Below are 23731 nucleotides of genomic sequence, written 5' to 3'. Positions count from 1 at the left end.
TTGGCCAGGCGGCCAGCTCTAGGTTGATTCTTGGTGGTTCCAAATGTCTTCCATTTTAAGAATGATGGAGGCCACTGTTCTTGGGGACCTTCAATGCTGCAGAAACATTTCTAAAAACCTGTTCTCGCTTTGTCATTATGAGTTATTGTGTGTAAAATGATGGGGGAAAAATCTATTTTATCCATTTTAGAATAAGGCTGTAACGTAACAAAATGTGGAAAAAGTCAAGGGGCCTGAATACTTTCCGAATGCACTATATGTATGACATTATAACACCCGTATAACACCCATAAATAAAACCATACCTCACATCCTCCTTCTCTAGCTCTATATCCGTCTCCTGCTCGTCATCCTCATAGTATGATGAAGATGGCAGATAAAGATGCAGTGTGGATGATGTTGAGAAAGGCCTCCTCCCCCTCCACGTGTCCTGCTGCTGTCTATGTGTGTTGTCCTGTTTGGTGTTGCAGGGCAGTCTGGGACATTCTTACAAGAAATGTATAATAAAGTCAGTCAGTCAATGTGAGAGATGTGGTTTTGGAGTGTCAACAGCTACCTTCTGAAACTACGGCTGCAGATGTTTGACATTCATTCTTGGCTAATGTCCCAAATACAATGTTTTGAAATTAACATGGTCAGTGTATGAGAGATTGAGCACAACTTCATTTAAAGCAGTGTTAAGACTGTGTGTGTGTGTGTGTGTGACCATTATCGATCAAGGATTTCAAAGGTAATTAATAAAAGCTGCAGCTAACACACAGAGAGGAAATTTCATGCGAACGGGTAATAAAATTGGTTGATTATTTGTTTGGGCAACCAAAAATAAACCACAGCTGTTTAGCCCGAAGTCAGAAAGGGAAAATATTAGTTTATCCATGTTATTTGGTTATGTTTATGGGAATTTGTGAGGCAGATGGAAGCTTGTGTGTATAGCTCCACTGTTGGCTCATAAGAGAGAACTCTGATCAAAGGGCTTTTTCAATGGTTAGCACTAAGAGTAAACAGCAGCCTCAGTCACCCATTATGACAGTGATGAGTACAGTTTAGCACCAGATGCTGCAGCACAGGTCAGGTTAGCCAGTTAAGCAGTAGTAATTGGGATTTTGATTTGTGTTTGGTTTGTTACATGCATAGCTAGTGTTCCTTTCAAGTTAGCTTTGTGGATTAAGGGACTGTGTAAGCAAGCAAAAATATAAACAGGATATGAAAAATTAGGAGATCAAGAAAGAAAGAATTTGACAGTTGGAATATATTAGATATTTTCCACTAAGAGAAGGGTGTTAACCTGTCCTGTCCCTGATTTGAGCTCCAGGTCTCTGGCCCGGGTCTCTGTGCCTTCCTCCTCCCCCGGGTGCAGTAACTGGTCTGCTCATGGCTCTGGTCCCCCTCCCTGGGCTGTTCTCCACTCTACCCAGAGCACTGCTCACTGGCCTCCCTCCCGCTCCTCTGGCATTGCTTTTGGGAGTCAACCTGGCACTGCTGCAGCTGGGCCTCTGCTGCAGAGTGCAGCGGAAGCCCTGGGCTGAGAGAACACAGGTAGAGTTAGAACAGGATCTTCTAATGAAAGTAACAGCAATAGAGTTTTGATATTGCTTTAAAGCACCATAGTCATTTCCAACCCAGCCCTGCATGAGTATTGAATCAGAATGAATGGGGTCTTCTGATTATGTTGCTGTGGATATTTAGGTATTGCTAGAGTATCACCGTAAAGGCAACTGGTGTAGACATTATCTGAAGAGGTGGGGTCTGCTGACGCTCTGAGGGATCGCCTCTGGAAACAGGATATTGGTCTTTGTAACCAGGATCTTGGCCTTGGAAACCATGCAGAGTGCCCTCGATCCATGCAGAGGCCTCTGGACTGAGACATCCCTATTGATTTATAGAAACAGGCTTTGGTCTCTGGAGTAAATGCACATTTTCTCTTGGGCTCTTTTAATAAAAAATCCTAATTAAAATGAAAAGCGTACAGTTAGTTAGAGTGCAGCTGGCTGTGACTCACGGGACAGTAGGTAAAGCAGCACAATCCTTAAATCACCAAAACATCTGCAAAAGAAGAGGAAACATCATTATGGAGCGTTAGACAGAAGCATGTTCGCATATGAAATGTAGATGTTTGAGTGCAGTGATGTTTGAACATGTCTGTCAGGACACTATCAACACATACAGAGATTGTACATTAAAGCTACAATATGTAACCAAACTTTTGGTTATGGAAAATATTTTTCACAGCGATTTAGATGGTACAATGATTCTCTACACGATACTTGCTTGTTTTGTCATATAAACAAAAAGTAGGCAAACTATTCGAATTTTAGCAACCAGGAAATGGCGGAGTGATTTCTGTTAATACTGTGTATCAGTGGCCTCCCAGGTGGCGCAGTGGTCGAAGGCACTGCATCGCAGTGCTAGCTGTGCCACCAGAGATTCAGGGTTCGCGACCGGGAGGCCCATGGGGCGGCGCTCGACCTTCGCCTCTCCCGAGTCCGTACGGGAGTTGCAGCGATGAGACAAGACTGTAACTACCACCAATTGGATTCCACGAAATTGGGGAGAAAAAAGGGGGTACATTTTTTTATAAATAATGACAATGTCACAAAAACAATCTGTGGGGCAGAAGTCAGCATGTTGTTGGATAGCCAGATTGCTAGCAAGAGTGACAAGAAACTGCAATGTGGGGAATCGTTTCAGATCGTGGGGTGTTTCAGATCGTTTTATCTTGTTATTGATACCATGTCTTGTTTTGAGGTGTTTTGACTGATTTCATGTCAGTGCTAATATGGCTAAAGTGCGCTAGCGAGCTAACCAACAACTGTATGGATGTATTTGAGAGGAAACAAGTGCTCATTGTGCAAATGTATTTATGTTTTCAATAAACGTTGGGGACAAAATATAGCTTACATGTTGTAAGCAACTTAAGCCAGCATTTCCCAAACTCGGCCAAGGGAACACGTTTTGGTTTGTGCCGTAGCACTACACAATTTATTCAAATAATGAACTAATCATACAGATTTGATTATTTGAAATCAGCTGTGTAGTGCTGGAGCAAAAACCAAAACGTGTTCCCCTTGAGGTCCCCAGGACCAAGTTTTGGAAATGCTGATCTAAGCCAACCCAGTCTGTTTTGCCCCATAGTTGTTGCTAAACAACCAACACCTCTATACCAGGGGAGAAAGACTGCCCCCTCTCATTGAAGCCGCAGATGTTCAAGGCCGACCACGGTACTGCGGGCATTGTTTGCACAAAACAGTATCCATTATAGGAATGGAAAAATTACAATATTCGTGGTCAATCTTCGTATATATTAAAAATAATACACCAGATGTATGTCCTTGAACAGAGTATTTTAAAATCGCACACAGATGAAGTTAGAAGGATAATTTAATAGCTAATGGAAGCCTGCAGTACCCCTGTCGGCCTTAAATTTTAGTTATTCAATGAGATGGGGCAGCACTGAGCTAGCCTGCAACGTCACCAGTGATGCCAATTTAGTTTCTAGATTTAGCAACTTTTCAGACTACCCTGGCAACTTTTCTTTCCAAACACCACCTAGCAATAAATGTAGCTACCTTTAAAAATGTATTTGGAACTTTTAGCAACTTTTTAAAAGTGACTCAAACACTAAAATGCACGCATTTTCCCTCTAAATGACACAAAAACGATTTTCCCTGTCACACACTCAGTCACAACACATGTGCCTGGCTGCAAAAGTGCATTGTGAGTGACGTCAGCAGCAGGCGCTCAGCTCGTGCACAGGCAGCAGCCAGCCAGCAGCAATTTCAGAAAATTGCAAATCATTGATTGGCTGACTGCAGCAGCAGTAGTACGGGTTCGACGAGCCAAACCCAATGAATATAGTTTGTCATGAATGTTTGATCTTGAACAAACTTACAACATCAATCAACATGTCTCAATCAAAATTGTACAGCCAGAAGTACAGAAAAGAGTGGGAGTCTGTACCTGAACAAATGTCAAATCATATTTATTGCCGAGCTGGCCAGTCAATTTAAGTAACGTTATTGTATATTCTACGTAATGACGCAGTTTTACGTTATCACGCAATGACATCACGATGTCATTTTGCAACAAATCAACCTGCCACTAGCAATGGAAATTAAACAATACACTTCTTAAAGATACTGATCTCATTGAAAGCATCAAATCATTAGCTAAAGATATTTTTGCAAGAAAAGACTTGGGTCATGGAAGTAGATGGGAATTTTTCAAATATAAAGTCAGAGTTGTAGCCATTAAACGCGCCAAAGAGCTGATGCAATTAAAGAACCATAGAGAAAAGGAGATGATGAGCAAGCTTGACAGTTTTCTAAAGAAAGATAATCTATCTGAAGAAGAGGAGTCTGTGTTCAGGTCTTTACAACTAGAATTAGAACAGACTTACACGGATCTGGCAAAGGGCGCCTTTGTAAGGTCAAGAGCAAAATGGATTGAAGAGGGGGAAAGAAACACTAGTTACTTTTTTGCACTTAACAGATTAACAGATCCCATTACAATATCATCATTTGTCAATTCCTTTTATGAAAACCTTTACAGCTCTCAATTTCAGGAAGATGGTTGTGAAAGCTACATTTGCCACATTCAGAATTGTGTCCCTGTAATTGAGGATGATTTCCACTCAGTTTACGATTCACCTGTGTCAATTGGAGAAATTAGAGAGGCTCTGAATTCAATGAAAAAAGGGAAATCACCTGGCCCTGATGGCCTGTCAGTTGAATTCTATAGACAGTTTTGGGAGTTGCTAGAAGACCCGATTTTCAATATGTTTCAAGATTGCATTAAAAATGGGGAAATGGTCTCCACTATGAAACAGGGCCTTATTTCATTGATTCCAAAGCCTGATAAAGACCCTTCTCTCATTGACAATTGGAGACCAATTACTTTATTAAATGTTGATTACAAATTGATTGCTCTGGTTTATGCCAAAAGATTAAAGAAAGGAATAGATACCATTATAAATGAGACTCAAACAGGATTTATGAAGGGCCGTCACATAAGCTCTAACATTCGTTTAGTCTTGGACCTTATAGATTATTCAGATGCAATTGACTCAGATGCGGTTGTCCTATTTCTGGACTTCTGTAAAGCCTTTGACACAATTGAACATGAATTTCTCTTTAGGTCTCTTAAACTTTTTGGATTTGGTGAACATTTTATTAAAGTAATTCGCATGTTTTACAAAGATATAAATAGTTCTGTGCTACTAAACCTTAATACTTCCAAAAGATTTAGTATCAACAGAAGTGTACGACAGGGATGCCCAATTTCGCCATTTTTATTCATTTTGGTTGTGGAACTTCTATCTCTAGATATTCTGAATGATGCAAATTTGTATGGCTTAACCATTTTTAACAAAGAAATCAAAATTTCCCAACTGGCTGATGATACTACTCTTTTCTTAAGAGACAAAGACCAAGTCGCACATGCCCTTAATGCTATAACGGCATTTTCTATTGCATCAGGATTAATGCTGAATGTTTCTAAATGTGAAATCTTATGTTTATTTGACTCTGATGATAAAGAAATTGAAAATATTCCTGTTAAGGACTGTGTTAAATATTTAGGAATACATCTGTCAAAAAACCACTTAGTCAGACAACATTTGAATTTCTCTCCTAAAATTAAGAGAACTAAAAATATATTTAATAATTGGCTACAAAGAGATCTTTCTATACTTGGGAGAGTACTTCTGTCCAAGGCAGAGGGACTGTCTCGTTTTGTGTACCCCTCATTATCGTTATGTGTAAATCCAGCTACTTGTAAAGAGATCAATAAGACCTTTCTTGACTTCATCTGGAAAAATAAGTCTCACAAACTAAAGCAATCTGTCCTTTCTAACAAAAGAGCTGAAGGCGGTCTAGAAGTGTTGGATTTTGTTGACATAAATAACACTTTCAAGGTAAACTGGCTGAAAAAATGTTTGCTCGATACTGACTCAATATGGTATTTCATTCCAAATAATGTGTTTAATAAATTGGGAGGTCTTCGATTTTTACTGAAATGTAATTATATTCCTGAAAGATTACCTGCTAAATTGGCTAGGTTTCACCAACAAGCTTTAATGGCCTGGAAAATATGTTTCCTGCACAATTTTTCCCCTCATAAAGCTCTTTTGTGGAATAATTCAGACATTACTGTAAGGAATAAGTCATTGTTCTACCCCAGCTGGCATGAGAGGAATATTGACTTTGTTCTAGATATTTTCGACAACAAGGGTAATATTCTCACATATGAACAATTTATAACAATGAAAGAGTTTCCAATACCTTTCAGAGAGTTTATTTCTGTGATCAAAGCCGTTCCCAGTGGTCTAACTACACTTATGAAAAGTCATCTTAATTTTGGGAATGATCACAAAGTTTATCCAGAACTCAGATTGGAAGGCGTGGGCTTACTTGAGAAATCTTGTTGTAATAAATATATAAGACAAATTCTTAATTCACAAAACCAACTTACACAGAGAGGAAAGTTTTTCTGGAACATGCTTATTCCTGACATTGTCTGGAAAAATGCATGGTTAAGGCCTTACAAATACTGTATACCAAACAAAGTTAAGGAAGTGCACTTCAACATTTTACATAAGATATATCCATGTAACTCTATGATTTCCAAATTTGTGGCTATTGATGATATCTGCGTTTTCTGTGAAAAAGAAGGTGAGAATCTGTCTCACTTGTTCTTTGAATGTAAATTTGTGTCAGAATTTTGGGAAAACCTTGCAAAGTACTTATTTACCATTATGAACAGTGCCTATAATTTTAACATAAAAGATATAATATGTTACTATTGCAATGATAACAAAACCACTGAAATTATTGTTAATTTTTTTATTCTTGTTGCCAAATACTTTATACACAAACAAAAATTCCAAAATCCTATACCAAATTTACCAATTTTTCTGATTGAATTTAATTATCTTATTAAAACACTAACCCTAGTGAATAACAACAAGAATAACACCTTCATGAATCATTATAATAAGATATTTTCAGAGTGAATATAATTGCACTTAAATTGTTTATTTTTTGTATTTTATTTTTATATTTTTTGTATGTTTGAGCATTGTTAATACCTGTGTTTGGTTTGCTAGACATGTTTGATGTAGCAATGTAAGTTGATTTTTGTATTATGAATAAAATACATTAAAAATATATATTTTTTAAAAACCTGCCACTAGCAACTTACCCTGAAAATTAGTTGGCAACACTGAACGTCACTTTCTTGAGTAGCTCAAACTATGCACACAGACAGAATGGGTAATTAGTTATAAATATCTTTGCTATGCATGTGAGAGAAATAGTAATGGTGTCTTTTTGTAGGCACTAACTCCACCATGGTTCGTTGAACAAAACTTATGTGGAAATGAATGGCGTTTTTGGAGGGTTTTTGGTAAACACAGGCTTAGGAAATCTTATACGTTTTGTTCTATGATCTAATCATCATCAGCTAGCATCACTTTTTGAAGCGTTTATTTAATTTTAAATAGCACATAATGCACATAAAGGTTGCATAATTCATAAAGGTCATGTTAACTGACTGATATTATCTCATAGAACAAAATGTGTCAGATCTAAGCTTGTGTTAACCTCAGACTTTATTTTTGGTGTTTATCCCAAAACGCTATTCTTTCCCCATTAATTTTCACCATATGAATGGCTGAACGAACTAGAGGTAACTAATTTCCGGGTTTTAGGACTACAAGCTGGTGTGCTCTAGTGCTTCCAAGACAACTAGTAACTCAAAAAAAGTTGGTCAAATCATGATGTCAGAGATCTTCAGGTCGGAAAGTCATAGCGCTTGGATGACCGTTCGACGCGTTTTTTTCCCCAGTCGGAGCTCGTTTTTCCCCCCCAGAGTTCCCAGTTGTCTTGAACGCACTGAAGTCGGATTTCGGGATTTCCGAACTCGGCATATGTTTCCATGAGACTCCATAGCAGCATTTCTGTTAGCCAGTAGTAGCCTGCTTTTCTCAGACCAGAAAATAGAAAAGACGATAAATAAAATTGGAACTGGACAATTGTCCAGGAGGAGATTTTCTTTAAATCCCATTGCAAAGAAAATGCTTTTTAGCATATTCATTGATGGAAATACATTTGACTGGTCATGCTTATCTCTATATAGGATCATTTACATAGTTTAGTGCAATTAAATTGGAGCATGTGTACAGTTGAAGTCAGAAGTTTACATACACCTTAGCCAAATACATTTAAACTCAGTTTTTCACAATTCCTGACATTTAATCCTAGTAAAAATCCCCTGTCTTAGGTCAGTTAGGATCACCACTTTATCTTAAGAATGTGAAATGTCAGAATAATAGTAGAGAGAATGATTTCTTTCAGCTTTTATTTATTTCATCACATTCCCAGTGGGTCAGAAGTTTACATACACTCAATTAGTATTTGGTAGCATTGCCTTTAAATTGTTTAACTTGGGTCAAACGTTTTGGGTAGCCTTCCACAATAAGTTGGGTGAATTTTGTCCCATTCCTCCTGACAGAGCTGGTGTAATTGAGTCAGGTTTGTAGGCCTCCTTGCTCACACACGCTTTTTCAGTTCTGCCCACAAATGTTCTATAGGATTGAGGTCAGGGCTTTGTGATGGCCACTCCAATACCTTGACTTTGTTGTCCTTAAGCCATTTTGCCACAACTTTGGAAGTATGCTTGTGGTCATTGTCCATTTGGAAGACCCATTTGCGACCAAGCTTTAACTTCCTGACTGATGTCTTGAGATGTTGCTTCAATATATACACATATTTTTCCTCCCTCATGATGCCATCTATTTTGTGAAGTGCACCAGTCCTTCCTGCAGCAAAGCACCCCCACTACATGATGCTGCCACCCTTGTCCTTCACGGTTGGGATGGTGTTCTTCGGCTTGCAAGCCTCCCCCTTTTTCCTCCAAAAATAACGATGGTCATTATGGGCAAACAGTTCTATTTTTGTTTCATCAGACCAGAGGATATTTCTCTAAACGGTATGATCTTTGTCCCCATGTGCACTTGCAAACCGTAGTCTGGCTTTTTTTATGGCGGTTTGGAGCAGTGGCTTCTTCCTTGCTGAGCGGCCTTTCAGGTTATGTCGAAATAGGACTGGTTTTGACTGTGGATATAGATATTTTTGTACCCGTTTCCTCCAGCATCTTCACAAGGTCCTTTTCTGTTGTTCTGGGATTGATTTGCACTTTTCGTGTAATAGTTTAACTTTACAGCTTCCCCTCGCCCCGACCCGGGCGCGAACCAGGGACCCTCTGCACACATCAACAACAGTCACCCACGAAGCATCGTTACCCATCACTCCACAAAAGCCGCGGCCCTTGCAGAGCAAGGGGAACCACTACTTCAAGGTCTCAAAGCGAGTGACGTAACCGATGGAAACGCTATTAGCACGCACCACCGCTAACTAGCTAGCCATTTCACATCCGTTACATTCGCACCAAAGTATGTTCATCTCTAGGAGACAGAACGTGTCTCCTTCCTGAGCGGTATGACGGCTGCATGGTCCCATGGTGTTTATACTTGCGTACTACTGTTTGTACTGATGGACGTGGTACCTCCAGGCATTTGGAAATTGCTCCCAAGGATGAACCAGACTTGTGGAAGTCTACAGTTTTTTTTCTGAGGTCTTGACTGATTTCTGCTTTGAACGCGGCATCAAACGGGGCATCAAACGGCAATAGAAGGCAGGCTTCAGCGCTCCACACAGGCATGTCTTACATTGCCTCAAAATAGCCTATCAGGTCTCCTCTCTTTCTAAATTGCCAAAGGATATTTTCATCTCTGTCACATGAAACCACTCACATGTGCAGTGCTCTTTTGACAACGTTATTTTCCCGCTAATTGCATTTTGGAACGAACATTCGCGCGTAGCCTACTGCCTTGTTCGCATTGCTGGCTGTATAATGTGAATAAATAATAGTTTATCAACATTTTAAGCTAAACGTTGTGATCTGTTGCATCAGACTCATTGCTTTTAATTGTAGTCTTAGCCTACTGTTTGTATGAATTTGGGATCTACCGTCCCACAACTGTCCCAGAGTCTGTTTGGAATAGGCTATTTCTCGACAAGCTGACCAAAATATTAGGTAGCCTAAACTTTTCTACTATAGTAGATGAACATAGGCTAGTAATTTTGCTGTTCATTACTGGTATTGTCGCCTGAGGAAAAGCAAATGTGGACAGTTATTCTAACGGACAGATCGCAATTTATTGGGGCAGAGGAGTGATCCAAAATAGGGAAGGGTTGATAAACTTTTTTTTTTATTGGGCACAGGGGAGGGTAGTGTATTTTTTTCCCTGGTTTACATTTGCTCTTTTGCAGGTTTTACTTAAAAATGTCTTCCACCCAAGCCAAATTTCCTCATCTGCTTAAATGCGCCTCCCCTATATCAAGGTGTATTAGTACGTCCCGTATGTACTATGCTTTTTCATGTGCTAACTTTTACTGTACCTCTCAGAGCATTTTGTATTGTTCTTTACGTAAATCCGAGACACCCATTTAGCATGATATGTTCTGTTTGTTTTTGGTTGCATGAGACATATGGCTACTTAAAACCTGTTAAGGATCCAACACTTTTTTTCAATTTTCGCCTAAAATGTAGCTCAGGACCTGAAGCAAGGATATGCATATTCTTGATACCATTTGAAAGAAAACACTTTGAAGTTTGTGGAAATGTGATACAAAGAAAAAAAACATGTTTTTTAAAATTATTTTTACCATCATCTTTGAAATGCAAGAGAAAGGCCATAATGTATTATTCCAGCCCAGGCACAATTTAGATTTTGGACACTAGATGGCAGCAGTCTATGTGCAAAGTTTTATACTGATCCAATGAACCATTGTATAGCTGTTCAAAATGTTGTATTAAGACTGGCCAAATGTGCCTAATTGGTTTATTAATACATTTTCAAGTTCATAATTGTGCATTCTCCACAAACAATAGCATGGTATTCTTTCACTGTAATAGCTACTGTAAATTGGACAGTTCAGTTAGTTTTACAAGAATTTAAGCTTTCTGCCCATATTAGATTTGTTTATGTCCTGGGATTTCTTTTGTTACTTACAACCTCATGCTAATCACATTAGCCTACATTAGCGCAACCATCCCGCAGGTGTGGGGCGGGCACCGATCTTGTAGAGGTTAACCCTTTAACCTAACCCCTAGAATTAACCCTAACCCCGAGCTTAGCTAACATTAGCCACCTAGGCACCTAGCTAGAATTTGTAACATACCATAGGTTTAGCAAATTCTTAACATATTGTACATTTGCAAATTCGTAACATATAATACAAATTGTCATTCGTAACATCAAATCAAAATCAAATTACATTTTTCACATGCGCCAAATACAACAGGTGTAGCTTACTTACAAGCCCTTAACCAACAATGCAGTTCAGACAAATAAGTGTTAAGAAAATATTTACTAAATAAACTAAGGTTTAAAAAGTAACACAATAAGAGAACAATAACGAGGCTATAGGGTACCAGTACCAAGTCAATGTGTGGGGGTACAAGTTAATCGAGAATTTGTACATGTAGGTAGGGGTAAAGTGACTGTGTATAGATAATAAACAGCGAGTAGCAGCAGCATAAAAAATGGAGAGTTAATGCAAATTGTCCGGGTAGCCATTTGATTAGTTGTTCAGAAGTCTTATGGCTCGGGGTAGAAGCTGTTAACGAGCCTTTTGGACATTAACTTGGCAGTTGGCACTTCGGTACCACTTGCCCTGCGGTAGCAGAGAGAACAGTCTATGACAATTTTTAAGGGCCTTCCTCTGACACCGCCTGGTATAGAGGTCCTGGATGACAGGAAGCTTGGCCCCAGTGATGTACTGGGCCGTACGCACTACACTCTGTAGCACCTTGCGGTCGGATGCCGAGCAGTTGCCATGCCAGGTGGTGAAGCAACCAGTCAAGATGCTCTCGATGGTGCAGCTGTAGAACCTTTTGAGGATCTAAGGACCCATGCCAAATCTTTTCATTCTCCTGAGGGGGAATAGACATTGTCGTGCCCTCTTCACGACAGTCTTGGTGTGGTTGCACCATGATAGTTTGTTGGCGATGTGGACACCAAGGAACTGGAAGCTCTCAACCTGCTCTACTACAGCCCCGTCGATGAGAATGGGGGCGTGCCTGGCCCTCCTTTTCCTGTAGTCCACAATATCATATCCTACGAAATGGGTGATGGACATCCACAAATGAATACACGTTTTGAATGATTGACAGCATATCCAATGTTAAATGTTTATATTTTTAAGCTTGGAAAAGAGACCCTTAAACCCAGACTTGGACCGCACACCCGCCACACTAAATAGCAGGCTAGTGATTGCTTTGCAATGCTTGCAGTTAGCCACTGATTCCTTCCAAACCACTCATTGTTGAATTTGCGATTTCCAACTTGTTGTGTAATGTTTATGTCCAATGGCCAATGAGCACCGATACGTTTTATCTATAATTTCTCTTCATTATTTCTCTTCATATGACAAGGGTTGAAAAAGATTTGCCAGTAGATTGTCGACTTGATTCATGATGACTGCTAGCTTGCTAGCTAAGATTTTGAAAGAATGATGTTATCAGTCCAATCAAAGCTACTGTAGATATAGCATCATTTGACATCATTACCTTCAAACCCAGTGCCTATTTGCTTGAAAATCAAAAGACATCAGCCAAGACCTCAAAAAAAAAACTGTAGACCTCCACAAGTCTGGTTCATCCTTGGGAGCAATTTCCAAACGCCTGAAGGTACCACGTTCATCTGTACAAACAATAGTACGCAAGTATAAACACCATGGGACCACGCAGCCATCAAAGCGCTCAGGAAGGAGACGCATTCTGTCTCCTAGAGATGAACGTACTTTGGTGCGAAAAGTGCAAATCAATCCCAGAACAACAGCAAAGGACCTTGTGAAGATGCTGGAGGAAACAGGTACAAAAGTATCAATATCGACAGTAAAACGAGTCCTATATTGACATAACCTGAAAGGCTGCTCAGCATGGAAGAAGCGACTGCTCCAAAACTGCCATAAAAAAGCCAGACTACGGTTTGCAACTGCACATGGGGACAAAGATTGTACTTTTTGGAGAAATTTCCTCTGGTCTGATGAAACAAAAATAGAACTGTTTGGCCATAATGACCATCGTTATGTTTGGAGGAAAAAGGTGGAGGCTTGCAAGCCGAAGAACACCATCCCAACTGTGAAGCACAGGGGTGGCAGCATCATGTTGTGGGGGGTGCTTTGCTGCAGGAAGGACTGGTGCACTTCACAAAATAGATGGCATCATGAGGGAGGAAAAATATGTGTATATATTGAAGCAACATCTCAAGACATCAGTCAGGAAGTTAAAGCTTGGTCGCAAATGGGTCTTCCAAATGGACAATGACCACAAGCATACTTCCAAAGTTGTGGCAAAATGGCTTAAGGACAACAAAGTCAAGGTATTGGAGTGGCCATCACAAAGCCCTGACATCAATCCCATAGAAAATTTGTGGGCAGAACTGAAAAAGTGTGTGCGAGCAAGGAGGCCTACAAACCTGACTCAATTACACCAGCTCTGTCAGGAGGAATGGGACAAAATCCACCCAACTTATTGTGGGAAGCTTGTTGAAGGCTACCTGAAATGTTTGACCCAAGTTAAACAATTTAAAGGCAATGCTACCAAATACTAATTGAGTGTATGTAAACTTCTGACCCACTGGGAATGTGATGAAAGAAATAAAAGCTGAAATAAATCACTCTCTCTACTATTATTCTGACATTTCACATTCTTAAAATGAAGTGGTGATCCTAACTGACCTAAGACAGGGAATTTTTACTACGATTAAATGTCAGGAATTGTGAAAAACTGAGTTTAAATGTATTTGTCTAAGGTGTATGTAAACATCTGACTTCAACTGTATATGGATGTTACATTTTACTTTATGGGTTGGTTATGGAGGCTTCTTCTAACCCATCGCTTTCTACTACATATAATAATACGATTAAATTATAACTTTACATTAAAAAAAATATTAAAAAAACATTCCAATACATGTTATACCCATTGATCTTCAAGAATAGGACTTGTAAATATGGAAGTATAGATTAGCCAAATTGTTTTACCTGAGCATAACCCCAAAACTAAGGATTTATTAGCCAGCCCTACTCTCTGAGTGATTGGGGTCATTGATTCGAGTTAGGGGGAAAAACGCTGCCCTCATGGAATGGTATGCTTTGAGCACGACTGAAAAGTGCTATTTACATGTGAAAAATTAATACCATATGCTGCGTTTGCTATAGGCCTATTGTTAAACTTTTTGTTGGTGACACTTTGATATCTTGATAATATGCAGCTGTTTAAAGGGCAAATCCACAGATGAAACAATAACAAAATGGACGCCCTGCCTCTTTTTTGGTAAAAAGCTGAGGGATGGTCCTGGAGAAATGTAACCACTCTCAGATTAATAGACAGAGCTATGGATGCAAGGACTAACCATGCATGATATAAAATGTATTGGTTTAACCATGTTATGAGGCTATACAGTGTTTGTTTACGTTTACAAACATTGGAAAAAAACAAGCTTATATTTTGGGTTCTCATGGAGTGTGACAGTTGAACTAAGCTCATGAGGCATTTATAGGTTATATTCTTCAAGAATCAATGGATATATATATATATAATTTACAAGTCCAAAAATGGATGTAGCAACTACAGATTGCCCCTTTTAAGTCTATTAAAAGTGTGCGAGTTTGAACATGTGTCCATTAGGCCTATGGATAAAACATTTTTATTAGCATGAATTAGATTGAGCAATAAAAGCCCCACTTTTATTCCATAGGCTGGGATCCGCACTGTGCAGCTGTTGCAAGAGCGCGTTTTTCACTGGCTGTCCAATGGTTTCAAAAACAATGATTGATAGGCAGCTTAAACTTCTTGAATTCAACCATTATTGGGTTCAAATACACATTTAGATTTGTGAACAGCCACCCACAACAACCACAATCTGTAAGGCGCAAATAGCTAAATGAGAGAGCAGCAGTGTGATTCACATCAATGTGCTATGTAGATAACAGTAAAAAGTGATATCCGTATCGCCGTAGACTACACCACTACTGACTTCCTTACCTCCAAGCGTTTACTCAAGTTGGATAATCTTTGGATGCCAACAGAAGTCGTACCATTGGAAGACATAACTTGGACTGTATCCTAGAAAAGCCTATTCCTGCTCTTTTCCCGCCATCCATCAAACCCAGTTGGTGTGTCATCATAGTGGTCTCTGACTTCTGGTCAGACTCGTTCAGGTGGAACAAATTTAAACTTGCGCCTTTTTTCAATGCTGATTTGAATGTCATTGAGAAAACAGAGAAGTGACAAAGATTTTTTTTCTCAGCAAACCTCCTTTCTGAATTTAAAAGTAATCACCAAAGTAATCATCTAGTTTTTCAAAAGTATCTGTAATCGGATTACAATATTTTTGCAGGTAACGTAACGGATTGCAGCTACCGTTTTTTGTAATCTGTTACATGTAACGGATGATATGTAATCCATTACTCCCCAACCTTGGTCACGCCTACTCCTGCTCCCCCGCTCCATTGACGTCGTCTACTATCTACCGGCCCTGGCAACTATCATTATGCACACCTGCTCCCCATCATTACGCACACCTGGACATAATTATTTCCTTGATTATTCTCCCTTTATTTAGCCCTCAATAGCCATCAGTCACTAAGTAGTATTGTTTTTGTTCACGTTCTGTACGCTTCTCATGTTTTGTTTATTTGAGTTGATCATTATTAAACTCGTCTTCTGCACCTGCTTCCTGACTCCCGGTGTATAAGTAACAGAATACTACCTTGATATGGAAGCAGCAGCAGAAGATAAAACCATCTTCCAGACGATCAAAGAACAGGGTCATCTACTCAAGCAACACCATGACCAGCTGGCGCAATTTGGTACGGCTATGGAGGAGGTCCTTCGCATTCTCCACCGCCTTGACAACACCAGAGAAGATCTTCATATCATTATTAGAGGGCCTTCTACCACAGGTCATCACAGTGAACCAGTCCCCCAGCCTACCTAGCAGTCCGCCCAGGTCAGCCATGCCCGACTGTCCCTTCCGGAGAAGTATGACGGTACTCCATCGAAATATTGTGGTTTCCTAGTCCAGTGCTCTCTCCATTTTGTAAATCAGATGGGAGCCCCCACCACCAAGAGGTCCAAGGTTGCCACGGTCATTTCCCTCCTGACCGGGCGGGCGTTGAATGGGCTACGGCAGTCTGGAAGAGAGGAGAGTACAAGCTGGGTTCCTACAAGAGGTTCATGGCTCTGTTCAGGGCGGTCTTCGACCATCCTCCAGAGGGCAGAGAGTGAGGTGAGCGACTTCTCCAACTCCATCAGGGTGCTCAGACCACTGCGGAGTATGCCTTCACCTTACGGACTGTGGCAGCCTCCAGCGGATGGAATGAGCTGGTGCTCCGCACCCTATTCCGGGGGAGGACTGCGCCAAGAGGTACAAATGGTTGGCGTATCAGGATGACAACCTTTCCTTGGACACACTCATCGCAATGGCCATTCATCTGGATAACCATTTTCGGGGTGCCGGTGCCCACCTCGCCACTCTTCTCCCTCCTTTGGCCGTCCTGAACCCATGGAGATGGGGTCCACGCAGCAGAACGGCATCGCCAGAGTCATTGTGGTCAGGAGGGGCTTCAGCGATGTCCGGTGTGTCCCAACCCAGGATCCATGAGAGCAGAGAGGCTTTTGATCACCTTTGATCATCTATTTCCTGGGAAAGGCGTGAGTACTCCATCGTTTTCCTCCAAACCGTTCCTGGTTTTTATTTCACTGGTTGGCTGTCCCTGATGTGGTGTTTCTACCGCTGTTTCTATCTAGAGGATTCCAGTGCCGTGGGGAATTTCATTGACCAGGCCCTCATCTATATGAATATTTCCTTGTACCCACTCTCCTCTTTCGGTCCACGCCCTGGATAATCGACCAGTGGGATATGGCATTATCACACACGTCACAACACCACTCATCTTCACCGTAGGATCCATGCTCCAGGAGAGACTTCCATTCCTCATTATCACTGCACCAGTGCACAAAGTCATCCTCGGCCTCCCATGGCTCCGACGTAATGACCCCACCATCTCCTGGTCGAGGATGGGCACCCGGATGCCGGAGGACCTACTTTCCCTTGCCCTGCGGTTCCATGTCAGTTGAGAGTTCTGTGGTTTCCATCCAGCCCGACATCCCGGAGGTTAAAACCTCTTAAGGATTAGGGGTGGAGTTTACACTTTTGGGGAAAATCGTTCAAAATTTAAAACGGCCTCCTACTCAATTCTTGCTCGTACAATATGCATATTATTATTAATATTGGATAGAAAACACTCTCTAGTTTCTAAAACAGTTCTAATTATTTCTCTAAGTGAAACAGAACTCTTTTTACAGCCAATTTCCTATCCGGAAGTGAGATTTCCAAAATCGAGGTCTCTCTTCAAGAGCTTGTCTATAAAAGGGCATGTCACTTATGACTGTAGAAACACGCCATACGCCTTCCCCTGGGTGTCATGCGGAAATGAGAGCAGAAATGACGTGATTATCTCGTTCAGGGGTTGAATACAACCTCTTTGATTGAGAGGACCGCCATTTATTTTTTGTTGGGAGGCGCGAATTTGGACCTGGTATCACCTCCTGGAAAACCGTCGTTATTGATGAATATGATCTCCGGCTTCGATTTTATTCGATACATGTCACAATATCATCCTAAAGTATGTTTTTCAATATAGTTTAATTATATTATTGAAATTTATTCTGGACTTTAGACGTGATGCGACGCAAGAATTTTGTCAAGATGGAGAGGTTAGCGTCGCACTGCCAGTGTGCTTGCTAATTCAAGAGGGAAATCGTTCGTTCTGGATCGAAATAAAGACGTTTCTGAACAAAGGACCCCTTGGAGAACATTCTGATGGAAGATCAACAAAGATAAGGACCCAATTTGGGATGCTTTTTCATATATCTGTCGAACTGTGCTATGCTACCGTTCGACTAGAATCAATGCTGCTGTGTGCTAGCTAATGTAGTAAGCTAATATAACGATATATTGTGTTTTCGCTGTAAAACACTTAGAAAATCGGAAATATTAGCTATATTCACAAGATTGTCTTTCATTTGCTATCCACCATATATTTTTCTGAAATGTTTTATGATGTGTAATTAGGTAGTTGACGTTGGTGTCTATTTACTCTGGCTGCTCCCGTGCTATTTCTGACTGTAGCTATGATGGTAGCTATGATGGTAGCAGTAATGTAAAACTGATTTATAGCTCAAATATGCACATTTTTTGAACAAAACATAGATTTATTGTGTAACATGTTATAGGACTGTCATCTGAGGGAGTTGTTTCTAGGTTGGTTCTAGGTTAGTTAGGTTGGCTTTGTGCATGCTACCTGCATGCTACCGGTGCTGTGAAAAATGTCTCTGTCTTTTGTATTTGGTGGTGAGCTAACATAAATATACGTGGTGTTTTTGCTGTAATACATTTAAAAAATCGGACATGTTTTCTGGATTCACAAGATGTTTATCTTTCAAATGCTGTATTGGACTTGTTAATGTGTGAAAGTTAAATATTTCAAAAAAAATTGAATTTGAATTTCCCGCTCTGCCTTTTCAGTGGAATGTGGGAGGAGTTCCGCTAGCGGAACTCCTATCCTAGACAGGTTAACAGGATCTCCGAGTGGTGTTCTCCAAGACCCAAGCCATCTGTCTCCCTCATTGCGCCTGGGACTATGCCATCGACCTACAAGAAGGCTCTGCGCAGCCGCGTCTTCCCTCTGTTGGTGCTGAGACCGAGGCCATGAAGTACATACAGGAGGCTCTCCAACAGTGTTTTGTCCGCTCATCCACCTCTCCTGCGTCGGCAGGCTTCTTTGTGAAAGACGGGGATCTCTCTCCCTGTATCAATTACAAAGATCTCAATTCCATCACCACTAAGTACCTCTACCATTTACATTTACATTTTACATTTAAGTCATTTAGCAGACGCTCTTATCCAGAGCGACTTACAAATTGGAAAGTTCATACATATTCATCCATATTCATCCTGGTCCCCCCGTGGGAAATGAACCCACAACCCTGGCGTTGCAAGTGCCATGCTCTACCAACTGAGCCACACGGGACCACGTCTACCCTCTCCCGTTGGTACTGGCCACCATCAAACAGCTCCGTGGGGCCCGTTCTTTTACAACGCTGGACCTGCAGAGCACCTAGAATCTTATCCGCATCTGAGAGGGGGATGAGTGGAAGATGACCTTCAGCACGGCGTCTGGGCACTACAAGTACTTGGTGATGCCTTATGGACTAGCCAATGCTCCGTCAGTGTTTCAGACCTTCGTGAACGAGGTGTTCCGGGACATGATCAGGTGCAAGGTGGTCGTGTATATCAATGACATCCTGGTCTACTCGGCCACCTTGGAGGATCACATCTCTCACGTCCGAGTAGTCCTGAGATGCCTCCTGGATAACCACCTTTTATGTTAAAGCAGAGAAGTGCCAGTTCCATCAGGTCAATGTTTCCTTAAGGTACCGGATCAGCCCACAGGGGTTGAGGATGAATGAAAGGAAGGTTGAAGCAGTTAGATCATGGCAAGTCCCAACCACCATAAAGGGGCTCCAATGGTTTCTGGGGTTTGCCAACTTCTACCGCCGCTTCATTAAGAACTTCAGCTCCATCGCCTCTCCTCAAGGGTGGTCCTCATAAGTTGGTGTGAAATCCTGCAGCCGATGAAGCCTACTGAAGGGGCGTTTCACCTCCGCCCCATTGCTGACACACAGATCATACGCTGCCCTTTGTGGTGTGGGTGGATGCCTCAGAAGTGATTGTGTGGGAGCCATCCTGTTCCAACGCTAAGGTAACCCACAGAAATTGTATACATTTCAAAGAAACTGCCTCCTGCAGAGAGGAACTAGGACGTTGGCGGCCGGGAGCTCCTGGCGGTGAATTTGGCATTAGAGGAGTGGGAAACACTGGCTGGAGGGCACGAAGGAGCCATTCCTCATCCTCACTGACCATCGGAACCTGGAGGACATACGGACGGTGAGTTGGCTGAACCCGCCCCAGTCAAGATGGGCCCTTTTCTTCACTAGATTCAACTTCACCCTGTCATATCGCCCAGGTTCTAAGAATATCAAAGCCGATTGCCTGTCTCCACAATTCGGGAGAGGTTCTGATCCTGAGTACGCCCATCATTCCACCCTCTCAAATTGTTCCTCCCGTGCTTTGGGACATAGATGTGGATGAAAGAAATAAATGTGGATATCCTCCAGTCTCTGGAGAGGGAACCGCTTCTGCTACCTGCCCTCCAGAGCGCACCTACGTCCCTACGGGTTAAGGGATCGGCTGCTGACCTGGGCACACAACCCTCGCCACTGGACGCCCAGGTATCACCCGCATCATTCAATATCTCTCTGCTAAGTATTGGTGGCCCACCTTGGCACGGGAGGTCGCCCGCTATGTCAACTCCTGCTCCGTATGTGCCCAAACCAAATCTCCCTCAGCACGTTCCAGCAGGGAAACTCCTTCTCCCTTCCCATGCCTCAGTTGCCTTGGCCCCATCTGTCCATAGACTTTGTCACTGATCTCCCCCTTTCTGATGGATTTACCACTATGGTTCTTGTTGACAGATTCTCTATGTCCTGCTGTTCTCTATATCCCTCTCTCTGGTCTACCCACCGCTCTCCAGGTTGCTGAGGTACTATTCCAGCAGGTCTTCCGGCACTATGGTCTTCCGGAGGACATCGTTTCCGACCGTGGTCCCCAAATCACGTTGCGGGTCTGAAAAGCCTTTATGAAGAAGCACGCGGCCACGGTCAGCCTCGCATCCGGGTACCAGCCTCCGTCCAATGGTGCAGGTGGAGAGGATCAACCAGGAGCTGGGGAGGTTCCTTAGGAGTCACTGTCGGGACCGACAGGGGGAGTAGGCTCGGTTCAACTCATTTTGTCACTCCTCCACCGGGCTGACCCTGGCTCCATGGACTCCAAGCCATACCGAGGCCCCTGCAGTGGTCTGCCACCAGAAGGATCAGGTGGACCGCACCGCAGTGAGGCTCCCGTGTTCCATCCTGGTGATCGCGTCTGGCTCTCCACCAGGAACTTCCCGCTACGCCTCCCCTGCCAGAAGCTGAGCCCCTGGTTTTTGTGGCCCTTCAAGGTCCTCCGGCGGGTCAATGAGGTAATTTATCGTCTACAACTACCTCACATTCTTTTCATGTTTCCCTCAGGCCGGTGGTTCCTGGTCCCCTGGCTAATGCTGTCCCCCGCGACACCCCACCACCTCCCCTGGACATCGAGGGGACCCCCCGCCTATGCCGTTAGGTCCCTCCTGGACTCCCGACGTCGTGGGGGTCAGCTCCAGTACCTGGTGAACTGGGAGGTGTATGGTGCTGTTGGGTCCGGGTGGTGGACATGCCAACATTGTCCAGGATTTCAATCTCCGCCATCCGGCTGGACTCGCTCCTCGCTCTTGGGGCCATCCTGCGGCTGGAGACGCGTGTCGGGGGGGTACTGTCATGCCTACTCTTGCCGTCGCCTGTCAACTATCCACCGGCCCTGGCAACCATCATGCTCCCCATCATGCACACCTGGATATCATTATTTACTTTATTACTCTCCCTTTATTTAGTTACTAGATAGTAGGGTTTTCATTCACGTTCTGTTTAATCTGCATTTATCATTATTAAACTCACCGCCTGCACCTGCTTCCTGACTACTGCCGTATATGTAACCATAATAGCCTGCTTATATTTTGCCTATCAACAATGGCTTGACTTAATTTTGATATTACCTTAAGGTTTGAAAACTTTTGAAGGTGTGGATATTAAGCTTCAGCTACTGCAAGCCTATGAAATGAAGGCAGTGTGCACTGGCGCTCCAATTTACTCTGACAGTTGAATTTAAGATGAAGAATGTTTCAGGCCTACCAGAGTTAATCCTATACTATAATGCTAGTCTTTAAATAAAATATTTGTATCAAATGTACAAGTTAGCCTCCTTCTGTATAGGACTCAGTAGCCATCTGACAAAGAAATGCATAGCAGTGTCGTAGCATGCCACCGACATCTCTATCAGGCCTCTCCAGAGATGTTTGGTCGGGTTCAAGTCCAGGCTCTGGCTGGGCCACTCACGGACATTCAGAGACTTGTCCTGAAGCCACTCCTGCTTTGTCTTGGCTGTGTGCTTAGGATCGTTGTCCTGTTGGAAGGTGAACTGTCCCAGTCTGAGGTCCTGAGCACTCTAGAGCAAGTTTTCATCAAGGTTCTCTCTGTACTTTGCTCCGTTCATCTTTCCCTCGATCCTGAACTCTATGGACAATTCCTTTGACCTCATGGCTTGGTTCTTGCTCTGACACTGTCAACTGTGGGATCTTATATAGACAGGTGTGCCTTTCCAAATCATGCCCAATCAATTGAATTTACTACAGGTGGAGTCCAATCAAGTTGTAGAAACATCTCAAGGATGATCAATGGAAACAGGATGCGCCTGAGCTCAATTTCAAGTCTCATAGCAAAGGGTCTGAATACTTATGTAAATAAGGTATGTTTTTCATTTTTAATACATTAGCAAAAAATCTAAAAACCAGTTTTCGCTTTATCATTATGGGGTATTGTGTGTAGATTGAGGACATGTTTTTATTTAATCCATTTTATAATAAGGCTGTAATGTAACAAAATGTGGAAAAAGTGAAGGGGTCTGAATACTTTCCGAATGCACTGTAAATGTGGCATATTTGGCCAATATCCTTAATTTATTGATGGAGCTGACTACACCAACTCTGATCTGAATGCATATGGATGTTTGGAAAATTAAAATCTTCCAGGTCATGTTGTCCAGTGCCAATTTTTCATAAAGGAAACCCTGAAATGCACATATTGTTTTTTCCCCAGATTCTTTAATATTCGCATTAAAATCTGTAGCCAATTAGATGGAAACCTATAGACACCCTAAAGACTCACTAAAGTGTCACTATGATTATACCTGCACATCATGGTTCACCAGCAGCCCCAAACATCTAAAGAATAAGCTACAGACTAGATTTGAATATTTCCTAATAACCCAGTATTTCCTGCCCAAACCGGAAGTGTCATTCTAAAGCATATAAAGCATATATATATATCTGGATTGGATTAGAGATTTGATCGGCATGAAAATTAAAGTCTGATGCTACTGAAGCTTGATGAGCCATACATTAAATACATTTTATGAGCCCAATCCCCAAAAAGCCCAAATGATTCTGCCTTTATCCAATACATATAATTCAATCATGAGACTATGATATAGTCTACCGCACATTACGCACGAAAGAAAAATACAAAAGCCAATAGATGTAGCTATGTTAAAAAAATTAGGTTACCCCCAAAGCCAGATGCAGATGTGTAAGTTAGATGCGCATTCAGTCCTTAAATTACTGTAGCATACTGTATGCTGCAGCAAATGTAGGGACCACAATGGAAATTGGTCTCCGACTTTATTGTGCATTCTTAGTCACTCAAAAAATTGGTCGGCGAACCCTCAACCTTCTGGCCCGTAGGCCTGCGTGTCATCAACTGTGCCATAACAGAAAAGTAGTCTAAACATTATTTTGAGTAAATTCTATGAGGGGAGGGTGTTCAATTTATTTTACAGTACAAGGGGAGGGTCGTGTGAAAATAGTTTTCACTTTGGGGAGGGGGGGTGCATTGTTTTTTATGA

At 41.9% G+C, this 23731-nt stretch overlaps 1 protein-coding gene across 3 annotated transcripts in view; it reads right to left on the bottom strand.

The window, feature by feature from the left end:
- The window catches only part of LOC120063132, a 42930-nt gene that overhangs the window by 2398 nt on the left and 16801 nt on the right, over positions 1–23731 (bottom strand). Inside the window, exons 3-6 of one of the 3 annotated variants that reach the window (XR_005478470.1) lie at positions 1968–2043; positions 1705–1869; positions 1286–1522; positions 306–476 (exon numbers count right to left, since the gene is read on the bottom strand). Coding sequence is in view for 2 of the 3 variants with exons in the window: in XM_039013311.1 (XP_038869239.1) it covers positions 306–486; positions 1286–1522; positions 1705–1869; positions 2000–2043 (627 nt within the window). In the remaining variant the exon portion in view is untranslated. Of the gene's footprint in view, positions 1–305; positions 487–1285; positions 1523–1704; positions 1870–1967; positions 2044–23731 lie in introns of all 3 variants that reach the window. The other 2 variants (XM_039013312.1, XM_039013311.1) reach the window with 2 other exon arrangements.

This window comes from Salvelinus namaycush, chromosome 18 (genome assembly GCF_016432855.1).
Source record: "Salvelinus namaycush isolate Seneca chromosome 18, SaNama_1.0, whole genome shotgun sequence".
NCBI lineage: Eukaryota > Metazoa > Chordata > Actinopteri > Salmoniformes > Salmonidae > Salvelinus > Salvelinus namaycush.
Note: the sequence above shows the minus strand (reverse complement) of the source record. Positions and strands in the feature narration are given on the sequence as shown.